Below are 18,154 nucleotides of genomic sequence, written 5' to 3' on the forward strand. Positions count from 1 at the left end.
GGCGTGACCAAGAGGCGATCAGGTCGCAGTATTTATAGCCCACCGGATGCATCCTTTCGGTCCGATGGTTGGACCAGAGGGAGAGAGCATCGCAGGGGCATGTTGGTACGTGAGCTGGATCCATCATCCATCGAATGGTATGCGGCTCGCCGACGTTGACACGGCGCCGATCGATCGATCGATCGAGCCACACGGCTCTGCCTTCTTGCTTCCGGGCATCAGTTTTGTTTGGACGCAGGGGCTCGATCGATGATGGCGTACCAAGATTACATTGATGCTGCACGCACAACGGCACAGGGAATCAAGGATGGATTATGGCTGGGGCTCGCCGGCCTGCAAGATTGTTCGGCAGATGTTCTCGTCAGGACGTCAGCTGTTTTGCTGCCCAGCTCGAGAGCCGTGAGCGACGCTCGCACGCACGCACGGCCAACTTTCAAGAACTTGCAAATCTGAAACTGTTGGCAGAAGCCTGCAGCCAGCTTTGCCGGTACAAACTGATGCTGATCCAATTCAAAAGAAGAAAAAAAGAAGAGAAATGGATGCTGTTAGGAGAAGAAAGCGTCTAGCAGTATCGGATTAGGACCAAGATTGTGAGATTCTTGGGTACATGCATGATGGGCTCCATGCACGTATCTCGTTGGTACACGTCTTGTTCATGATCTTAGCTTTAGCACCGGAATTTTAATTGGGACTGCTTAACCGCTAGCTAAATTAGCACACACCAGAAACAAAAAATTGAAGAATCACAGTACAGTATATCCCAATCTGAATTTACAGCTCCTTGTTTCTTAGCGCGCCACTGTATGTCGATGGACGTGCCCATTTTTATCGTCTCTGCGAGTGACTCCAAAGCCTTTCAACCCTCTGAATACGCCAGGAGCGCAGTGTGATGGAAGTATTTCCGGTCAGAGACGGTCAGCCGGCTGCGGACTGAGTAGACCTGTTACTGTCTTTCGAAATCATCCCACTGTACATCACAAACAACTCGTGTTGAGGACTTGGATAAGAAAGAACGGCTAGCGCGGCCAGCACTAGTAGAGAATTGGCTTTCCATACACCCCCTTTTGTCCCGGTTTAAAGTTGGCCCGGGACAAAAGGTTCACCAACCGGGACTAAAACTCGGTCACTGGTGGGGGGCTCACCAACCGGGACCTTTTATCCCGGTTGCAAAGGCTAGTAGGAAAAAAAAACTCTGAGAGGCATTTTATCCCGGTTTGAAACACCAATCGGGATAAAAGACCCCCCCTTTTATCCCGGTTGGTAACACCAACCGAGATAAAAGGGTCAAGAGCCTTTTATCCCGGTTTGTAATACCAACCGGGATAAAAGGGGATCATTTATCCCAGTTGGTGTCTCAAACCGGGATAAAAGGGTCCCCCAACGAGGTGACTGGAAGGTGGCTGGAAGGGGATTAAATCCTCGAACCCTTTTATCCCGGTTGGAAACACCAACCGAGATAAAAGGGGGTCATTTATCCCGGTTGGTGTTTCCAACCGGGATAAAAGGGTCCCCCACGAGTTAATACAAAAGGATAGTATCCCCTACATAGTTAGATGTGGTGTGTAGGTGGGATGGCAAGGAAGCTACACGCGAGGCTGGAGGTTGTGGGTTCGAATCCAACGAACCGCGCACGCGCATATTTCGCGTGAAAAATCGCGTGACTTGTGACTTGTGGCTTGCGCGTGGGGGGGCCTCCTGGGAGCTCGGGAATTTTTTTTTTTTGCAACGTCGGCCGTGGGTGACCCCTTTTATCCCGGTTGGATAAAAGGGGGTCTTTTGTCCCGGTTGAGTGACCCGGGATAAAAGACCCCCCCTTTTGTCCCGGTTGGTTTATCCCGGATGCATTTTCGGGATCTTTGCACCCTACCAACCGGGACTAAAGCCCAATTCTCTACTAGTGCAGCTGTAGATGTTAAAAAAAGTTGTGAGTCTGACCATCGAGTCTACCTTTACCACACCAAGAAATATCCTACTGCCGAGTATGTATCCTTTGTGAAAACAAAGGAGAGCTAAGTTTTGAAATTTTTTATGCACTAAATTGTTGCTTTGAAAATTTTCATGATATTTTTCGCAGGATGGAGCATTCGATACCCCCTCCTTGGAATATAGCTAGTTTTAAAGTTTGTCATAAGTCAAACATTGTTATCTTTAATGACTATAAAAATAATCCATTCAAAATAGAATAAGCTATACATTTTATGATAGTTGGTTTCACAATGAATTTACTAACATCAGTTTACGTTGTCAATCTTTATGTTTTTCCTATTCATTGTTAAAGTTAAAAAGGTTTGAGCATTAACCTAAAAATAGCAATATTCCGCGAGTGGGGAGAAATTAATTTAACCCTCAAGATATTAAAATGCATGAAAAATATCTATGGAACATTGTCCAAGTAATTTTTTTTTGTAAAATAGGTTATCATGGCAAAATTTAGACCTGAAATACATCTCTTTCAAGGAGGGAAAAATGACAAATTTGACAAGGAGGTGAATTGGACCAATTTTGATAGTTTGAGGAGTAAATCGAATTGGTATATATTTAATGGACAAAATAGATTGTTAAGAGATGTTAAAAAAAATTTCTTTATTAAAAAATATATCAGCTAGTAGCTTCCTAGTGCTTCACCGATTTCCAGTGCGGGCATCTGCCGGCTGTCAATTTGGTCATGAGTTGGTCTAAAGACAAAAGGGTTTGCGGCCGTGAGTTGGTACTTTGCGCTAATTGTGCCACCTGTATAGTCGCCTAATGTTCCATGGGAAATATAATGGGCCGGTGATGACCTGACTCATCTCCTTGCGCCACCAATGCACGCATAGCAATCGAAGCCCCCTATAGCAGCAGATCATCCACGGCAACGTGTGGGAAGCCAAACAAGGTGAAGTCCCGGCATCGCAATTCATTCACTCATTGGAGCACACAAGTCGTTGCTCGTGCAGGTTTCAGGAAACGCAACGACGAAGAGCCAGGTAGCCGGCCTAGAGGAGAGTTGCTACAGCACTCCATGCAGGTAGCCTTATCACCTGCCCATCCCATTTGGCCATTTCACCTGCCGCTGCCTTGAGATAGCCCTAGTAGTTAAACTTATCCATCTCTCTTGCAACAGAAAAAGGAGAGGCAGGTATGATCCTGCATCAGGAAATAGTATTGGGCCATGCATCCATCGACGCCTTCACTTCATTCACATCGATCATATCGCTTTCGAACCGATCAAGTGGAGCGGCCAATTGCCCCGGCCATCTGAATGGGCCGGTGGTCGATTCATCCATCGATTGGTAAAGCTCTCTCTCGACACCCACCAGCGCGTCTTTTCTCAACTTCTTCTAGTCTCGTGGATGATGCGCCGTAGGGTGCTCTTTCGATCCATCTCTCCGCCATGCCACCAACTAACTGATTGGAAGCATGATGAGTTTATGCTCCGTCTAATCCTCACCACAAAGGCGATATGATTGCTGTTCATGCGTGCGCGCGTGCAGGATGACATTTCTTGCTGCTGTGCTGGCCCGACGGCCCTTGGAGGGACACGTGTGCTAGCTTTTTGAAATGTAATCTAGGAGTTGTTTGGATCACGAGTTTTAAGAAAACCAGATTATATAAAATTGACTTTGACGTAACTAACTCAAAAATGTTGTTTGGGTACTCCCAATAAAACCCGCACGTCCAAAACCAGTCTCCTATAAACCAGGATTTTTACGTTTTGCGAAAATCGGATTAACGTCGTTTTTATCAAAACTGATTCACGTAGTGCGATTGGAAGGGCCCAACAAACTCCTATTCCAAACAGCATATTCCGTAAACTCAGCTTAACCGAATAACAAACTAAGATTTGTTTTCATAAAACTCCAGCTAAAACCTGCTTAAGAAAAACTTACTCCAAATCTCCTTGATCCAAACAACCACTAAAAGAGCATCGTGGCGGCCAATCAAGTCAGGAGTAGCTGCAATTAATTCCTGAGGATTAGGTTAGGTACTTGTGAAATCTCTGCTGTCCTATGTTTCAGCCAGGGAAGTACACTCCCTATGTTCACTTTTAATAGAAAAGTGTCAAGTTTTATAAATTTTTACTAACAATTAGTTTGTCAAATTATTATATCCATGCTCACTGTATAAAAGTTATATGAGTACTTTTGTATCTTCAAGATCTTTTAATAGGACGTTAATTTTGTAACAGTTGATGATACATACTCCCTCCGTTCCAAATTGTAGGTCGTTTTGACTTTTCTAGGTTCATATATATTATTATGTATCTAGACATACATTATATCTAGATGCATAATAATATTTATGCACCTAGAAAAATCAAAACGACCTACAATTTGGATATGCTGCAAAAATGTATGTGATCAAAATCTATCTCTAAAGACCTTTTTAAATTCTAGATACGTTTGCTAAAAACGAACGGAACATATAGGTAGGTACCCCGGCGGGGCTTTCGGCAGAACTTGCGTACTAGTGGCATAACACTTTGGAGCTAGGGGCCATCTCTGAGATCAAGCGTGCAAGTGCAAGGAAGAGACACAGGAATCGTTTGATGAGCTCGCACCGAGGTCGGGCGTGCGGCTCTGATTCTCTGAAGAACGGCGGTCTCAGCTCTGTGCCATCTGAAAGCGTTGGAGGAGGAGAACCTCCACCGAACACAACCAAAAACCCAAAAAGAAAAGCATCGCTCTCGGACCGTCACCCTTTTGTCGTCTCGGTCTTCCATTCACCGGATGTCGCCATCGCCGTTATCACACTGGCGCCCGCATGCCCGAATCCGATCATTCCCCTTGCTTTCTCTTTCAACCTTTCAGGTTGGGAGGGACAGACAGACGGACAGACAGGCAGACCCAATCTGTTCTTCCAGGCCGTCCGTAGCTACCAAAGGTCTCCCCACTCGATCAGCACCAACAAGTGGGTATAGATTGCAGCACCGATCGCTATTCGCATGAACATTCCAAGCACCGGCCGGGGCGGATCACCGGTGCGGTCCCGGCCGGCGCGTCCTGTCCAGCCGCCGCCGTCGCCGCCAAGGAGATCGTTTGACGAGTGGAATTCTGGTCGCGCACGGCGGAGGGCGGACCTACCGCCCGCCGGCCGGTCGTGCTCGGGTCACTGATCATGTTTAATTTTAAAGCATATCCGCACGCATGCAGGCATGCAGTCCTTAGTCGTGTAGGACTCTACTAGGAGATTCGTACAACGCCAATGATCGGACCCAGCACCAACCATGAACCATGCATCGTGTGTTCTTCATCGCAAAGACCCTCTCTGCGTTCCTTCATTTCGAGAAGAGGTTGATCGATCGATCGATCACAAGGATTTCAGAGGCACGTCCAACGACGTCCATGTCCGTGTCCATCTCATTCCTCTGTGCATGTGTATATCCTCTCGCCCTTCAAGACCCTCCATGCCAAGCCATCTACGCCTACCGTGACTCGTGACAAGGACGTCCGACGTTGCCGTCCGATCGTCTCGGTTCGAGCTGGAAGCAGCTGGCCTGACTGATCTCCTCCTCCCAGCTCATCTCGTGACCATCCTGAGAGCTTCGGGGGTTGTGGTCAGCAACAGGCAGGTGCTTGCGGCCATGCAGTGTAGGGTTTAGCTCTTCTTTCTTCCCCCCACCCCCGCGTCGCTCGAGCTGAGCAACTCGGGCGGCCGCCGCACCTCCCTGCCGCTAGGGCAGCCTCCACCACCACCCAGAAATCCGGTGAGTGGCGAGGAGAGTGGCGGCGGGGCCACCTCTATCTCTCCTGAATCCCAACCCTAACCCTAGATCCTGTGGCCGCCGTCGCTGTTGTCGGGCTCAGAGCATCGCTCCCCCCTCCGCCGCGCCTTGGGCTCTTCGTGCTCCGCCGCACCATCAACCCCGCCGCTCACCGCCGCCTGGGCGCCTCCTCCGGATCCCGATCGCGCGAGCTAACCCAGTGCCGCTACCGTCGGTGCGGCGGCGCGGCACCCCACGCCGCCACCGCGGCACGAGGAGGACGCAGGGGGTGTGGCGGCTCAGGCGGCTGCGGCCAGGTCCGCCATCCTGCTCCCTACCTCAGCCACTGCCGGAGCTGAGACTTCGACGGGCGACACTCGGCGATCGGATTCCAGCGGGGCCTCGCCTCCGCCTCCCTCTCCCCCTCTGCCGTTGCTGCTGCCGTCGGGTGGCTCGTGGGCACGGAACCGCCTACCCCTCCTCCACCGCTATGCCTGGGGTCGGCAGCGGGCCGTGGGACGCGTGCCCAGTGTGTTGCTGGTTCGGGGAACCCGTACACTGTTGTGGCCACCTCTGCAAGGCTCGGCCTTTTCTTGGGCGCATTGTCGGATGGTCGCAGGGGTCGCCGCTGGTGGAGGTCGTGGGGGTGTCGGGCGGCCGCATGGGGGTGTGGAGGCGGCGCCCTTGGTGGGGTCATGCTTTGCTCCTAGATCTGGTGCTCATTGGTGGAAGACGTCCCCTCATCCTGCACCATGGTCGCTGGTCGCTCTTCGCTGGCTTGGGCTCCTACCTGCCACGCGCGATCCTAACCTCTTCCCCCTACCCTTCTCTTCCTTTCCCCCTCCCTTCACCCCACCTCACCCTAGTCGTGCTCCGGTTCCTCTTCATGGATGGCTCGTGGATGACCCACTTGCCGTCGGAGCCTCCCACCCTACCGCAGTGGGTCCCTCGCTCTTCTGCCAATGGTTGTCGTCGAGATGGTGGCCGCTGACTTGCAAATGTTCCTCATCGTCGTCGCTGTGGACTGCTCGCTGCCATCCCATCCATTTGCCTCTCATCCAGGCCTTGGCAATCGGCTACGTGGAGTTGGTTTTGGGGACCTTAGCGAAAGCTTTGCCCGGCATTCGCCGGTGCCGACAACGGTTGCGTTCCATAACGTAGCTCACCTCGCTGGGACGTTGTTGTGGCCACCAAATCCATTTGGTTTTGCCAGGTGAGGACTTGGTCTGCTCCTCCGTGGGCAAACGGACGATGGTGGCGTTGGCGTCGCTTCCCCCTTAGAGGTATCGTCTTGCATGACATTCTCGCTCTACCTCCGTTGGCTTCGGGTTGTTAGGCTATCGGTGATGTGCGTGTGTTCATGGTGTCCTTATCTCCTGCAGGTTTCAATCATCTTAGGTCGCGTTTAGTGTGGTGGCGGTGTTGTGGTTTCTTTTAGTATTGTTGTGTTTCTTTTGTTGGTCACAGGTGGTGGTTCTTGTAACTCTGCGCTTTGGGATCTCTCCTGAAATTGCACAGTTATAATTCTTTTCTTCTTAATGAAAAATGAAAAACATGCTATGCACTCTTAAAATAAAGCAGTGTATGGTTTCGCCGGCTCAGCCGCCTCTGGCCGGACGCTGACCGAAAGCGAGACCGGAGGAGTACCGTGAGGAGCTCAATTTTGCATTGAGGAGGTGATGGATGGATGGATGGATGGATGGATGGATGGGCTAGATGAGGATAATGCTGAATGGATTTTTGCTGGTGAAATGTCCATCCATCCCAGAGGCTTCACTTCATCACAGCTAGTTGAGGGGAACGTGAGGAGGACATGCCAACGTAGTTACTGTGCACATGTTACATGTAGCTGCGTCTTTATCTAAAAAAATGTATGAATAGCTGCGTGGCCACGTATATTCGTTTCCTTTATTGTCCTTTTTATGCTGGCTCGAATAGTATAGTCAGTACTGTGTATTAAAAGATGATTAACAAGTAGCAAATACTATGGAAAACACTTGTTTTAGGAATATTGCAACAAAAATAAAAGTTGTACACTTTCATGGTTGGAAGTCCTTAACCAGTAGAAAATGCAAAACCAGTAGAAAATGCAAATCCCGCAAGTGCCTGTCACAAATGTTTTGGAAGGCTTATCCTGAAACAGCTTCACCGGTGAAGCTAAAGTCGGTGAAACAAAAAATAATAGCTTCACCTAGGATTTTATTTTACCCTCAGCTTACGGGAATGTTGCCCGGCCGAACCTTTCTTTTTTTTTCCCTCGACACGACAAACAGTCCAGTCCAAATCTGCTAACAGGCTTCGGCCCATTTTGTCATGGCCCAACACAGTTTGTTCCTCGAACAAAAAAAAACAGGAGTTATTTACAGTTTGTGCACCGAATTTCCTCCGTTTCAAAAGTTATCGCGACGAATCTAAAATTCTAAATGAACACCATGTCCAGCTTGCACCTTGTTCCTCACAACACAACAGCATCTTCTAGAGACAAAAGAAGAAACACGATTATTACACTGCCGGCACGTACGTGGCGAGACAGAGAACGCTTACTCTAGCCAGCAGAAGCAGAAGATTTCGTTCTCCCTGCCTACACACAACTGCCTGATTACTGGAGCTCACGACCTTCCGATGGGGATGACGCACTCGGGCGGCGATCCGTGCGGGAACCGCCTGCGGTCGTCGCAGTAGTCGTAGACCATGTAGTTCATGCGCACCCAGCTGAGCGTCATCCAGCTCCACCAGTCCATCCTCTGCGCCATCCACGCCGCCTGCCTCCGCCGCCGCCGCCCGCCGCCCTCCACCGCCGCCGTCGGGCACCGCGCGCGCCCGCCTTCCTCGTCCCAGACGCATGCGTTGGTGACGTTGTAGCGCCGGTACGTGGCGACGAAGGGCGCGCTGGCCCAGTCCGTCTTGAGCCGCCCCCCCTGGGTGGCCCAGTCCTCGGCGTCCCAGATGCTGGCGAAGACATGCACGGGCTGCCGCGTCGGGAAGGGCACCCCGCGGGCGGCGTTGTTCCGGAACACCCGGATCGGGGTGCCGTCGATGTAGAGGATGATGTTGTGCGGGTTCCAGAGGATGGAGTAGGTGTGGAAGCCCGCCGTGGGGTCGAACCAGAGCACGAACTGCTGCTCCCGCTCGCCCTTGCCGTCGGTGAAGATGTTGGTGTGCAGGAGGTACGGCTCCCCGCTCGCGTTGCCCAGGAACTCGAAGTCCACCTCGTCGTGGCGCGCGCCGCCCGTGCAGATCTGCAACGCAAATCTCACTCAGATACGACGCGTGTATACGTGTACTCTAAAAATGTATAGTATGTGACAGCAAGTATCTGGTGAGTGCTGACTAGGAGCAGAATTCTCAATCTCAATCGTGGGATCCACGACTCTTGTAAAGTTTTTTATTTTTTTGAGGGGGGCAGGTAATTACTGTAGTGATTTCTACTACTACGAAATGGTCTCGTTTTCACCGTACGTAGTACACGCGATAACTGTAGCGGAGCTGTCTATCTACTTCGCACTGTTCATCACCAATGTCCATTGAATTCGCAATTGCTACCAGCATTTACTCATCATGTCGTACAGAATTCACCGCGGCGAACCCCAATTACCCGCCCGATCTGCCAAGCCCCAACGCCGATTTTGCTCGATGGAGGCGGAGAACAGAGCGGCTACTATTTTTCACCTGCTTGCCTGACCAAGTTGCGATCTTTTTCAACGCAACGCAAAAATGACTCTCAGGACGCCAAGTGTCAGTCAGTTGGACACATGCATCGAGCACTACAACCCCCCTCCCCCACAAGATGTGGAAGCTGAACAATCTCAAGTAAATTGGAACGAAAATGCCCAATCTTAGCGAAGCTTAAGGATGCCACTGGTGACCAAGGCAGAGTTTGGATCGACGAAGAATCGGGGATGGAGCGGGCGGGGTACTCACGTAGAAGGAGGTGATGGTCCCGGCGGACTCGCCGGGGACGAGCTTGATCTCGATGTCAAACCGGCCGAAGAGGTAGCGCTCCTTGGACTGCAGCCGCGCGCCCGACCGCCGGTCCAGCGACAGCTCCACCTGCCTCCCGCCGTCGCGGAACCGCGCATTGCCCTCCCCCCATGTCACGTCGAAGTCCCGCCGGAAGTCGTGGTCCCTCGCCGCCGCCACCGCGGTCAGCGCGAGGAGGAGGAGGAGGGCCGGCCAGCACAGACCGGAGGCGCGCATGCCTGACCTGACCTGAAAACACCGCCCCCCAGACGCCGGCGCGCGGCTCCAAAGTTGCAGGGAGATCGGTTTGGGGCAATGTGACGGACGGATGGATGGATGGATGTGTAGGCTGCCTGTGCCGGCGAACTGAGGACGGAACAGGTGGTGGAAGGAAGGAGATGAGGCAGAGTACAGAGCAGTGCGTGTCCTGTGGAGAAGAAAGGTGGCCTGGTGTGTGTCGCCGCGGCACGCGAAGATAAAAGACGTAAAAGAGGCAGGCGCCCGATTTGGGGGCACGTAGCGGGGCGCTTTCGCCAAATGCCAGGACGAAGCCGGCATGCACGCGCTCTTCTGCGGCGAGGCTTTCCTGTGGCCCAACGGCGTGGACCGCAGCGAACCGCGATACTGCCAACCTGCCATGGAAACCGTCCAGCGATCAGGACGGGGGGCACAGGCGGTTGCTGGAGCAGCGGATGGGGCGCACCAGGTGGGGGCGACCCGACGTGGCAGCGTAGATTGGCTTGACCACGGCGTGCCTGCAACCTGAGGCGAGAGCTGCTGCTCCATGAGTGTATGGCACGACGCGGGCGGAGGCGGAGCCGGCCAGTCCTGAGTCCTCGGTTCCAGGCTTTGAATGCTAGCATGGCGATGCGTCTGCCCGGTGAATCGGTGATGGAGACGGAGTCATGGTGAGCGCGGGCGCGTGAACACCCTTTTACTCTGCGTACCGCGCTCTCACATGGGCTGTGACAGGCGGTCCTTCCGTTTTGGTCTCTGCACAGCCCACACCGTCGTCATCGAGCGCGCCTGCCTGTGCTATAACTTTGTATTGCATCCGCGACTTTTCTTTCCGAGCTGCGCTCTCATGTCTCGTCTCAACAAACTTCAATCATCATTCACCCCTGTACATTTGGTGAGGTCAAGAAAGCAAGTAACTCGGCAGTCCCCCTTTCAGTCCCTCTCGAAACGGAAAGGTAAAAATTTAATCATTACGAATTCCGAATTTGAAATGAGCATCCTCCAACAGGGAGAACTTTCGTGCACCACCAGATGATGGAGGATTGGAGGCTTAAAAAGAAGAAGAAATCCGCCCTTGTAAGATCTTGTTTAGTTGCCAAAGTTTGGAGGTGCCAAATTACTGTTACAGCACTGTAGCACACTGTAGCGTTTCGTTTGTATTTGTGAATTATTGTCCAAACATTGACTAATTATGCTCAAAAGATTCGTCTCGCAAAGTACAACAAAACTGTGCAATTAGTTTTTAATTTCGTCTACATTTAGTACTCCATGCATGTACCGCAAGTTTGATGTGATGGGAATCTTCTTTTTGCATAGTGCTAAAGTTGGGAGTTGAGTGAACTAAATAAGGGCTAAGTTGAGATGGCGATCAGTATTTTAATTTGGGCCAGGTAATAACTGCGATCAAGTAGGTGGTGGCATTTTGGGCATCCTTGCTTGCCTCAAAAAACAGAAAAGTAGGTGGCATTTTGGGCCGGTGATAGTGTGGCGTGGTGGAGTCCGGGCCACGGCGTGATGATACATTGCGTTCAGCGTTTGGGCCAGGTCATGATTGTTGGGCTCCTCCAATAGGCTGGGCTGAACACTATTTCATCAGGTCCAAGCCTTCTAAACCAACGTGTTAAAACGGTTTTCGCGCAGCTGTACTCCTAAACTTAAGAGTCGCACGTACTCAAGTCATTTCAGTTCTGACCAAAGCTGGCCAGAAATTTTGATTATGCTGCACCCAACTTGACATGTCTAAATTTGACTCATCTACGAGGTCACAAGCTCAATACCAGAGGCTCGTCAAAGCTTTTGTAATGGCAGATCCTAGCCTGTGTTTGGATACGAGGTGCTAAACTTTAACAGTGTCACATCGGATGTTCGGATGCTAATTAGGAGGACTAAACATGAGCTAATTATAAAACTAATTGCAGAACCCTGTCCTAATTCGCGAGACGAATCTATTAAGCCTAATTAATTCATCATTAGCAAATGGTTACTGTAGCACCACACTGTCAAATCATGGACTAATTAGGCTTAATAGATTCGTCTCGCGAATTATACTCCATCTGTGCAATTAGTTTTGTAATTAGCCTATGTTTAATACTCCTAATTAGCATCTAAACATCCGATGTGACAGGTGTTAAACTTTAACAGGGTGTTGCCAAACACCCCCTAAGATTTGTGTTGGCGGTTTGGAGCGCACTTGGAAGTTGGAACAGGAAGCAGTCATGGACTCATGGAGATGGGTCCGAGTCTGACTCCACTCCTCTGGTTTTCTGTGCGGGAGAGAAGGCGGCAGGTAACGTCCACCGGGTCTCTGAAGAAAACGCGTCAGCGGAAACCGAGGACGGATGACGCCAGTTTCGCTCGTTTTAGCACTAGCACGTTGGAACTTTGTTATTGCCAGCTTAGAATAATGGTCACAGGAATCGTGAATGTCGGTCCTCCCCTGTCGCGATCTCGATCTCGATAATTGCATGCAGGCTGCAGCGCATGGATGTCTGCTTCCTCGGTTAAAGAAATCAAATCCGGATAAGCTTTCCTCCCAGGCCCTCCCGCGCATGAGTCCAGCCTTACAGGGTGTCCCTGTCCCTGACCATCACGCCATGTCCATGCTTGCCACTGTCAGCCAGCCTTGCCTGCTCAGAACAGCGGCCCGCACACAGAACACATATAGATGTCCAGATGGGCTATGGCCCGGCAGCCCAACCCGGATCACGTTTTTTTGCCTGGCCCAAACCCAGCCCGACGCGGTGGCCTCCATGTCGTGCTGGCCTAGCCCGCTATCTTGTGCTGGGTGTGGGCCGTCAACCCCAGCACACAGGGCGGCCCGACCCGGCACGGAGTCAGCAGGCTAGCTCGGCACCGGCCCGCCTGCTCCCAACGGTCGGGAGCCCGGGGGAGGGGGCATATATAATCCCTCCGGCCGCTCCCCCAACCCTAGCCGCCTTCCATTCCCACGCCCACCCGCCGCCTGTTCGGCCCGGCTCTTCTCTCTTGGCCCCTCGCGACCTCGCCTCCTGCCCTCCTGCGCCTTCCCCCTCATCTCCAGCTCCGCTGAGATCTTCGACTCTCCACGCCGTGTGACCATGACTCCTCCTCTGCTCTAATCCTCTCCTGTCTCCTCCTCGTGACCTCGCCTCCTTAGTTCCTCCTTTATTGTCTTCTCATCGCCTCCTCCTCCAGTCCTCTGCATCTCGCTGCAGTTGGTCGTCGTCTTTGCCGTCTCGCCGTTGCCCTCTTGTCTCTCTCCGGCTCCGGGCTCCGGCTGCGCAGGTAACCATCTAACCCTAGATCTAGATTTCGATTCTCAAGTTCTCGACTTGACATCCCAGTTTGTGTTCTTGATCTTGATTCTTGAGTTCTTGGCTTCCCTCACCTGCTTCTAATTGGCTGCAGGTCTCTGGCTGGTGCGCCGCGGCCCACGGGGCCACACGCCGTTGAGGAACGGAGCTGTCGAGGGCGGAGGCGGGCCGCAGCACGAGGTCGTCGTGATGGACGACATGGAAGAGTACACCTTCAACGACGACCTCAGGGCCTGTGGGCTGCCCGGCGACGACGAGGACGACCTGGCTGTCGGCGGTGAGGCATTGTTCGGTAGCCCTGTTGCTTCGATCAATGTGGATGGCGGTGATGATGCCGGTGCTGCTGGAGGTGCAACTGCTGGCGTCGGCGCGTCTGCAACTTAGACGCCGTCGTCGATGCTGTCCTCGACGCCATCCGCCTCTACTAGCACTAACTGTCGGTTGAAGCGTGTCAGGTCTGCTGCTTGGAACGACTTCGAGGAGATCTATGGACTTTGCCCATCGATAAGAAGGTGAGAGTTGATGCTAAGTGTCGTCATTGTTCTCATGTTCTTTTTGGGCGTTCTTTTGCTGGTACCGGGCATTTGCTCCACCACCAGAAGGTATGTGTTGCTAAAGCTAATCATGCTGCTCTAGTTCAGTCTCATCTTCAGTTTAATGTTGATGGTTCTGTCCATACTTGGGAGTATAAACCTGATGTTGGTCATAGGGAGTTGTGCCATTTAATTGCTAGACTTAATTTGCCTCTCGGTTTTGGTCACGAAGATGCATTTGGGGAGTACATTCAGCGTGCTCACAATCCTCATTTTGCTAGTGTCTCTATGCAAACCATAACTAGAGATTTAGAAAAGTATTTCTTGCATCGTTGTGCTTCTCTAATTGAATGTTAGAAATCTGTTTCTTCTGTTTGCCTTACATCTGACATTTGGTCTGGCAATGCTAAGGAAGACTATCTTAATATTGTTGCTCATTTTATTTCTGTCGATTGGGAGTTAGAGAAGAGAGTCATTGGACTTAGGCTCATTCATGTCTCACATTTTAGTGTTAACATTGCTGAACATGTTGAAGCAGTTGTTACTGAGTTTGGTTTGAAGGATAAATTTTTTTTGTGACACTTGATAATGCTTCTTCAAATGCTTCTGCCATGGCCAAACTCATTCCTGAATTTGTTAGTTACCTTGGTCCAGACCTAGAACCACTTGACAATCGCAATAAACAAAAAGCATTGTGTGGTCTCTTGCGCCAGTGTTGTTCTTGTCACATTATTAACCTCATTGTCAAGTCTAGTTTGAAGAGAATCAAGTCTTATCTTGAGGCTTTTAGGACTGCAATTTCTTATTATAACTCTTCTAACCAACGCATTGCTGAATTTCATAACTTTTTCATTGTTACGGGGGTACGCCCTCGTAAGTTTGGTTTGGATATGGATGTGAGATGGAATTCTACTTATCTCATGCTCAAGCACCTTCTATCATACAGATACACCTTCTCTGTCTTTATTGGTGCTAATTATGGTTTGGTTAATGGTGAGCCACTACTTAGTGATTGACGGTGGTCAAACACCGAGAGCGGGGATCCGATGGGACCCCCTTTTACAGATCTGGCCTGGGGCTAGTTCGTGCGTAGGGATTCAAGAGGCGTTTAGTGGAGTTAGTATATGATTTTGCTAAGAGAGTTTTTAGATAGGTTCAGGCTGCTCGGAAGCGTAACACCTTACATCCTGTGTGTTGTGTTGCTAGAGTTATCTGTCTTGTTTATACAAGAGCCGGCCTTTTATAAGCAAGGCCCATGGGGGGATTGGTTGGGGCGAGCCTTGCATCCCAATCCATCTCTTTACATTGTGTGTGTGAACGCGGCAGCCCAATGGCCGTCCTCCTTGCTACAGTTCTTCTGACACGCCATCCACTTGCTTTGACGCTTCCTTACCTTGGTACGCACGGCGCTGCAGCACCCCGTCCAAGTCCTTTGTACGAAAATCTTCACATTTTACCATCTTAATTTGGTAATTCTTACTTCTCTCAGCCCGAACCCACCGTCTCGAGACAGGGGTGTGGCGGATCCACTTCGGATTCGCTTGATTAGACAGGGTTAAGTCGCCTAACATGCGACACTCCTGCCTAAACCAAGTTAACACGAAGTGCCGTCGGATTTCATCCGATTTAACCACTTAAACAGGATCGAGTTTAGCAAACCCACACGAAGGTGAGTGGTTACAGAGAATACAACGAGTCCACTGAGTTACACAAGTTTACCCATTTGGTTCGGCCATAAAATCCAACATCAGAGTTTTACAGGATTCAAAATAACATCAGAGAAAAACACTAGCGGAAGACTTCGTCGGGGTCGGACATCCCTGGTGAGGCCAACCGGGATATCACTGGTTCCTATCCTCGCCGTCCGAGGAAGGATCCCACTCGACCGTCCAGCCTGGCGGGAGCTGGGGCGGCCAAGCACCAACCAGAGAGGGGTCGGGAGCAGCAACATCACCTGAAAACAGGAGCCACAAAAAGGCTGAGCTACTAAGCTCAACAAGACTTAACCGATAGGAGTAAACTACTCCTCCTTTTAGACATGTAGGGCGGTTTGGCTGAGGGGTTTGTTTGCCAAAAGCACTAAGTAAAACCCTATTTTCAAGTTTTAGCTCCGGTTCTAGGTTCATTTACCATTCTAGGTTTTGCCACCTATTCTAAGCAATCATAGAACCAAACAAGAGTTGTAGATATAACAACAAACATGTCATCATCAGATTCTTCATTTACTCAGGGTGACATAGCGATCAAGCAATCTCAAGCTATGAGAGGCAGACGAATCGATTCGAGTTCTTTAACCATGCATGGTGAACCTAGCCTCACGACATCCGCGCACTCGGAGGTCGCTTCCTGTGTCGGCCTTCCCCATCAATCCCCTAACCCGTGTCGGGCCCATTTCCTTTGGTGCAAGGTTCCACAGACCCGGCCTCTGCCGTTCTGTGACCACGCTTGCCACCACGTGCGACAACTAGCAGGGGAAACTCCGTTCCAAGAACAATGGGGCGACCGCTCACGTCTAGGTTCAATCCGGTACTAGGCTTCCTCATCCCATACTAAGTATGAGGCTAGCACTTTCAAACACTTGATCACGAACACCACCACTGTCGGGCCTTAGCAAGATTTCATAGACAGACGGGGCTACATCCGACCACCAAAGAGTTACCAAAACCCTGCCCCGTCCATCGTCCTTATAGTTGTAACAGAAGGGTAAACATACAACTCCTACAACTCGCGAGTGACAGGGAATCACTCGGCTTTTACCGTCTCCTAGTTAAGCAAGGCGACTACACGGTCCAACAGCTAGTGCTCAGATCATGGGGACAACTAAGTCATGCATCTAGGGTTTCACACAACTCCTATACGTAAATGCACAAGCATGTTACATAAGGCATGCACAAGTTTAGTAAAACACGTAGGATTTTCATGCACCGGGGCTGGAAGGGGGACGGGAACTGCTTGACTTCTGGGGCGACTTCGGCTTCCGAGGGCAGGAGCTCGGCTACACCTTCTTCTTCTGGCGCCGGGTGAAGCTCGTAGAAGCCATCGGCGAGATGCAGCTCTACACGAATGCAATGCACAAGTTAGCATAGACGGTTATTTCAACAGCAACACTGGATCGCCTGAGCCCAGAAACTCGTGACAAAGAGCAGGAGGGTGGGGAGGTCCAAGAGAGCTAGTGAGGATCAAGAGGCAAGGGTTGGAAAGGAACTTATGATCTGATCCTTGAACTAGAGGATGTGATATACTAGGAATCCTCAAACGCACGCGCTGAAGGGTTCCTAAGTTTTACACATATACCCTCGGGTTGAAGAAAAGATCACAGCCGAACCCTCGGGCGAGACGGAACCGGGGTCGGCGGAACAGACAGGGTCGGGCGAGACGGAACCGGGGTCGGACGGATAAGAGGGGTCGGGCGAGGCGGACTGGGGTCAGCAACTCACCTTCTTCCTGAAAGGAAGGCTTGGGGTCGGGAAGAAGCAGACTTGGGCGGAGGGACTAAAGCTTCGAGCAAGGGCTAAGACTGGGAATGCTACGGCGGCAGCGATGCTTCTTGCGGATCACAAGTAAGCTTTTACGCAGCACGGAGGGGCAAGCTGCTGGGTGACTTGGAGAAAACCAAGGGGGAAAGCTGAGAGGAGAGCTCCTCAAGAACTTGGTGGGTGGCGCTAGGAGCTTGAGCAGCGAGCGAGAGAATGGCTAAGGCAACAATGGCGGAGGGAACTCCGGCGACCGGGGCATTCCTTTTATAGCTGCTGGAGCGGAGAAAGGAAGCGGCGCGGGAGAGAGAAAAGGGGAGCGGCGCGAAGGCCGGGGAGAGGCAATGGAGTGCTCTGCCGGGGCGGCGATTGAGCGAAGAGGGCGGTGGTGCAGAACTCCGGGGGTGACGCCAGCGATCATTGCGTTCTGCCGTCAGGGCGGCGTAGGAGCGGGTAGACCGGTGGTTGAGATTTGGCGGAAAGCGGGCGTCGCCGTGCGGAAGAGGTGATAGAAGCGACCGGTTTAACGGCGCTAGAATCGAGGGCGCACAGGTGAGAAGACAGGCAGCTGCGGGCGTGCGAGCGGGCGCGGAACAACAGATTGTCGGGCGACTTCTGACAGGGCGGGGGAAAGGAGCTGTCGCGGCCGCAGTAGGGGTTGGCGGTGGAGGAATCGTCGTGTAGCGGCGACCGGGCGGCGCGACTGTGGCTGAAGCGACGGAAAAGACGGGCGACATCGGGCTCTGGGGCCGGGATCTGGTGGCGTGATGATGGGCGCGGGAGGCGAGGCTCTGCAGAAAGGGGTGCAGAGGGGCTTCCGCTGCCATTGGGGAAGGGGGCGCGAGAACCCACTTGGTCGCGAGCCAGAGACAAAACTGCGTGGCGGGCGTCGGAGAAGACGAGCCACGCGGCAGGAAGGTGCTGAAGCGGGCATGCAACTCGAGTGCGGCTGTCGCGGAGGATCTGGGAGAAAGA

The 18,154-nt window shown here is 51.8% G+C and overlaps 1 protein-coding gene across 1 annotated transcript; it reads right to left on the minus strand.

The window, feature by feature from the left end:
* Positions 1 to 7,965: 7,965 nt before the first annotated feature.
* Positions 7,966 to 10,179, minus strand: LOC101772548 (xyloglucan endotransglucosylase/hydrolase protein 24). Its single transcript, XM_004966083.2, has 2 exons — positions 9,605 to 10,179; positions 7,966 to 8,922 (listed from the first exon to the last, which is right to left on the minus strand). Exons 1-2 carry the CDS (start codon positions 9,878 to 9,880, stop codon positions 8,293 to 8,295), a joined length of 906 nt encoding a protein of 301 aa, XP_004966140.1. The 5' UTR covers positions 9,881 to 10,179; the 3' UTR covers positions 7,966 to 8,292.
* Positions 10,180 to 18,154: the final 7,975 nt, after the last annotated feature.

Source organism: Setaria italica, chromosome IV (assembly GCF_000263155.2).
Source record: "Setaria italica strain Yugu1 chromosome IV, Setaria_italica_v2.0, whole genome shotgun sequence".
NCBI lineage: Eukaryota > Viridiplantae > Streptophyta > Magnoliopsida > Poales > Poaceae > Setaria > Setaria italica.